At 62.5% G+C, this 4,567-nt stretch overlaps 1 protein-coding gene across 1 annotated transcript; it reads left to right on the top strand.

Moving 5' to 3' along the window:
* The first annotated feature begins 228 nt into the window (after positions 1–228).
* LOC119946557 (potassium voltage-gated channel subfamily A member 5-like) lies at positions 229–1,938 on the top strand. The gene has a single exon (XM_038767947.1). It carries the CDS (start codon positions 229–231, stop codon positions 1,936–1,938), a length of 1,710 nt encoding a protein of 569 aa, XP_038623875.1.
* The last annotated feature ends 2,629 nt before the right edge of the window (positions 1,939–4,567 follow it).

Here is a 4,567-nt window from a genome sequence, read left to right as displayed (position 1 = left end):
GCTTACTGTGTGCAGAGCACTGTACTAAGCGCTTGGGAAGTACAAACTGGCAACATATAGAGACAGTCCCTACCCAACAGTGGGTTCACAGAGAAAGCTGCCTTCGGCGATGCCCGGTTCGGGGAGGAGGAGGCGGTAGGCGAAGTTGCGCAGGGGGGCGCGGAGGAAGCTGCCCACGGCGGGGGCACGGGTGGAGGGGGCGCACAGGATGCCCTCTGCCCCCGGGCCATGGACATCGCCCTGGTCCCCCTGGAGAACGGAGGCGCCACGGCCGTCGGAGAGGGAGGCGAGAGAGCGGGCGGGCCCCCGCCGCGGCCTCCACGGCGACCAGCCACGGCGCTCCCGGGAGAGGAGCCGGCGCTCGGGGGGCGCAGGGGGTCCCGAAGATTCAGCTCCGGGCGGCGCTCCCTGCCCCCCCATCCGGGCCCGGAGGGCCACGAGGATCCGCCGTCGCCGGGTGCCCTCCGTCCCCCGCCCCAGCGCATTCTCCTGAACGTCTCCGGGCTGCGCTTCGAGACGCAGCTGAGCACCCTGGCCCAGTTCCCGGACACCCTGCTGGGCGACCCGGACCGACGCCTCCGCTTCTTCGACCCCCTGCGCAACGAGTACTTCTTCGACCGGCACCGGCCCAGCTTCGACGCCATCCTCTACTACTACCAGTCGGGCGGGCGGCTGCGTCGACCAGCCAGCGTCTCCCTGGACGTGTTCGCCGAGGAGATCCGCTTCTACCAGCTCGGGGAGGAGGCCATGGAGCGCTTCCGGGAGGAGGAGGGCTTCCCCCGGGTGGAGGAGAAGGCGCTGCCGGCGAGGCCGCTCCAGCGCCAGGTGTGGCTGCTGTTTGAGTACCCGGAGAGCTCGGGGCCTGCCCGCGGCATCGCCATGGTGTCCATCCTGGTCATCCTCACCTCCATCGTCACCTTCTGCCTGGAGACGCTGCCCCAGTTCCGGGACGAGGGGGAGCCCCCCGGGCCACCGCCGGGTGCCAACGCCACCCCCGGAGGGCTCCTCCTGCCCCCCGACCGGCCAGGCCCACCGCTCCCCAGCCTCCTGGCCGACCCCTTCTTCCTGGTGGAGACCACGTGCGTCGTGTGGTTCAGCTTCGAGCTGGTGGCGCGCTTCTCCGCCTGCCCCAGCAAGGCCGACTTCTCCCGCGACGTTATGAACGTCATCGATGTGATGGCCATCTTCCCCTACTTCATCACGTTGGGCACCGAGCTGGGCCAGCCGCCACCGGCGAGGCCTCAGTCGTCGGGGGGAGGCCCCAACGGGCAGCCGCAGCAGGCCATGTCTCTGGCCATCCTGCGGGTCATCCGCCTGGTGCGGGTCTTCCGCATCTTCAAGCTGTCGCGCCACTCCAAGGGCCTGCAGATCCTGGGCCAGACCCTCAAGGCGAGCATGCGCGAGCTCGGCCTGCTCATCTTCTTCCTCTTCATCGGCGTCGTCCTCTTCTCCAGCGCCGTCTACTTCGCCGAGGCGGACGACCGGGACTCCCACTTCTCCAGCATCCCCGACGCCTTCTGGTGGGCCGTGGTCACCATGACGACGGTGGGCTACGGCGACATGCGGCCCGTGACGGTGGGCGGCAAGATCGTGGGCTCGCTGTGCGCCATCGCCGGGGTCCTCACCATCGCCCTGCCGGTGCCCGTCATCGTCTCCAACTTCAACTACTTCTACCACCGCGAGACGGAGCCGGACGGGCAGCCTGCCCTCATGGAGGAGCCGCCGCCAGGCGCCGGGGTGGACGCGGGGGGCACGCCCCAGGCCAGCCGGAGCCGGGGGTCTCTAGGGCAGGCTGCCGAGGCGCCCCCCTGCCTGGAGATCCCGCGCCACGGGGGCGGCCGGCTGGAGAAGAGCCTCCTCAAGGCTAAGAGCAACGTGGATCTCAAGAAATCCTTGGTCGCGCTCTGCTTGGACACGAGCCGGGAAACGGATCTGTAGGGGAGGGGGACCCAGGCCGAGGGGATGGAGGAGGAGAGGGATAGGCGACTTCAGCATCTCCCGCTCCGGCTCAGACCCTCTCCCTTTCATCCTCATCAATCGTATTTATTGAGCGCTTACTGTGTGCAGAGCACTGTACTAAGCGCTTGGGAAGTACAAATTGGCAACATATGGAGACAGTCCCTACCCAACAGTGGGCTCACAGTCCCAATTCTCCGGAGCGCCGCTTCCCTCGGCCGGGGCTGGTTCAGTGAGATGCGGGGAAGCCCTGAGGGGGGAGGGACGGACAAAGCCTCAGGAGCACCGTCACTCCCGCAACATCCTCCCGCGGGCTAGTTGTTAGTAGCTCGTTCTTCGCTGTGTTTGTGTAAAGATAGAAGCAAGTTTATATTTCACGGCTGCTCTGTCCCGCCGGCCGGTCTGCGGTACTAGCGACTGAGGTTGCTTGGGGGCAGTGGAAGGGACGTGGGGGAAACCCTGGTTTCCGAGGAGCTGACCTTCTCCGGGCCCGGCAAACGAACCGAGACTTCTTTCTCCGATTGCTCCAGCTGAGGGGTCTCGATCCGAGCGTGGGACGTAGAGGGGAAGGAAGGGAGTTGGAGGGGAGAGGAGGGGGTCGCGTTTGGCCGGGAGAGAAACCCTGGGGAAATGGGGAGCCCAAGGGCCTCGGAGCGAGGTGGGGCGTTTCGATAAGGCGAATGGTTCAAGCAATGGTGAAGGTGCGTGCTTGCGTGCGTGTGTGTGTGTGTGTGTGTGTGTGTGTGTGTGTATACGTGCACGCGTGCTGGTGCCAAAGTGTGTATGCGGGTAAATGAGCGTCTGTGTCTCTATGTGGGTGTCTGTATGTTGGAAGTAGCCTGTAGTCTACAGTCAAGTGGTCTTTAGGATCTGCTCATTTTTCGTGTGTGCGTGTGTGTGTGTACGCGCGAGTGTTTGTGTGCGTTGTATGTGTGTACCTGTTTATGGGTGAGTGTGTGCGCCGCTGTTTTCCGCTGCCTCTGTATTTGGGGGATAAGCTCCCCCAACATGCGTTCTCAAACATGCTCCCGCACACACGCACGGGCTGTGCACACCGGCACCCGCATGCACGCCCACTCTAGGCCTCCGGACCTGCCCCTCGCCTTCCACCTCCCTCAACAAACTCCCACCAGCCCCGCCCCGCCCTCCGCTGAGCCCAGCGGGCTCGTTCCGACCCGGACTTGCTATTTTGGAGGCCCGGGCTGCTGCTCGCCGGAGTCGTCGCTGTCCAGTCCCCGGTGCCCAGAGAGACGAAAGAAACGTGGGAGGGGTGGAGCCGGACGAAAGGGGCAGGGGTGGGGTGTGAACGCAGCAAAATATGCCCAGGGTACCGCTTCACTCCCGCCCCAAACCTTGAGGGTGAAAAATCCAAATCTGTCTGTTCACCCGCCTATTTGCCTGGGGAACCTGCTCTCCGGGATCTGGCCCAGGCCCCCACATCCTGGAGACACTCTCGGGAACGAGGAGGGGAAACTGAGGCGGGGGAGACCACCAACCTTGGAGAAGTCCCCAAGAACCAGCTGGGGGAAACTGAGGCGGGGGGAGGAACTAGAAGCCTAGCTCAGGGGGCAGAGTTAGTGAGTGGCAGAAATCTCTTTTGTAGAGTTCCGAACCGTTCTGTAATCATGCTAAATCCTCTAAATCTTTCCCGTCCTTTACTTCCCAAAGCGCATTCGCACAGCATCCCTGCGTGGCAGGAAGAGGCAGGGGTCGTTCTCTCCATTTTACAGATGAAGAAACCGAGGCCCGAACTGCCCGAGGACGCCCAGCAGACCGGTTGAGGAGTCGGAATTCTAACCCGGATCTCCTGCCTCGCTGCCCCGCTTTTCCACTAGACCCTGCGGCCACACACTCCCCCCCTTCCCCCATCTCATTGCATTTCCTGGAGGGGACGCGGCTTCGGGGAGTGGGGGGACAACTTGGGATGGGGTGGGTGGCAGACAGAGAAGCCGCGTGGCTTAGTGAAAAGATCACAGGCTTGGGAGTCGGAAGAGGTGGGTTCTAATTCCGGCTCCTCCACTTAATGATGGTATTTATTAAGTGCTTACTATGTGCGAAGCACTGTTCTAAGCACTGGGGAGGTTACAAGGTGATCAGGTTGTCCCACGGGGGGCTCACAGTCTTCGTCCCCATTTTACAGATGAGGAAACCGAAGCACAGAGAAGTGAAGTGACTTGCCCAAAGTCACACAGCTGACAATTGGCGGAGCCGGGATTTGAACCCACAACCTCTGACTCCAAAGCCCGGGCTCTTTCCACTGAGCCACGCTGCTTCCCCACTTCTCTGCTATGTGACTTTGGACAAGCCACTTCACTTCTCTGTGCCTCAGATACCTCATCTGTAAAATGGGGATTAAGACTGTGAGCCCCACGTGGAACAATCTGATTACCTTGTATCTACTCCAGAGTTTAAAACAGTTCTTGGCACATAGTAAGCGCTTACCAAATACTATTATTATTATTATTATTGTTATTTCCTTCCCGTCATTGAAGTGGGCGTCTCCGCTCTGATCGCGGGCACTGTCCCGCAGGGCCGCCCCTGGGAGCAGGCCGGAGTCGGGGGTGGGTGGGTGGCGGGGTTCAGGGGGGCTGAGCCCCCAAGCTTCATCGGT

The sequence above is a fragment of the Tachyglossus aculeatus genome, chromosome 27 (assembly GCF_015852505.1).
Source record: "Tachyglossus aculeatus isolate mTacAcu1 chromosome 27, mTacAcu1.pri, whole genome shotgun sequence".
NCBI lineage: Eukaryota > Metazoa > Chordata > Mammalia > Monotremata > Tachyglossidae > Tachyglossus > Tachyglossus aculeatus.
The sequence above is the reverse complement of the archived record's forward strand: the minus strand, read 5'-3'. Positions and strand labels throughout refer to the sequence as shown.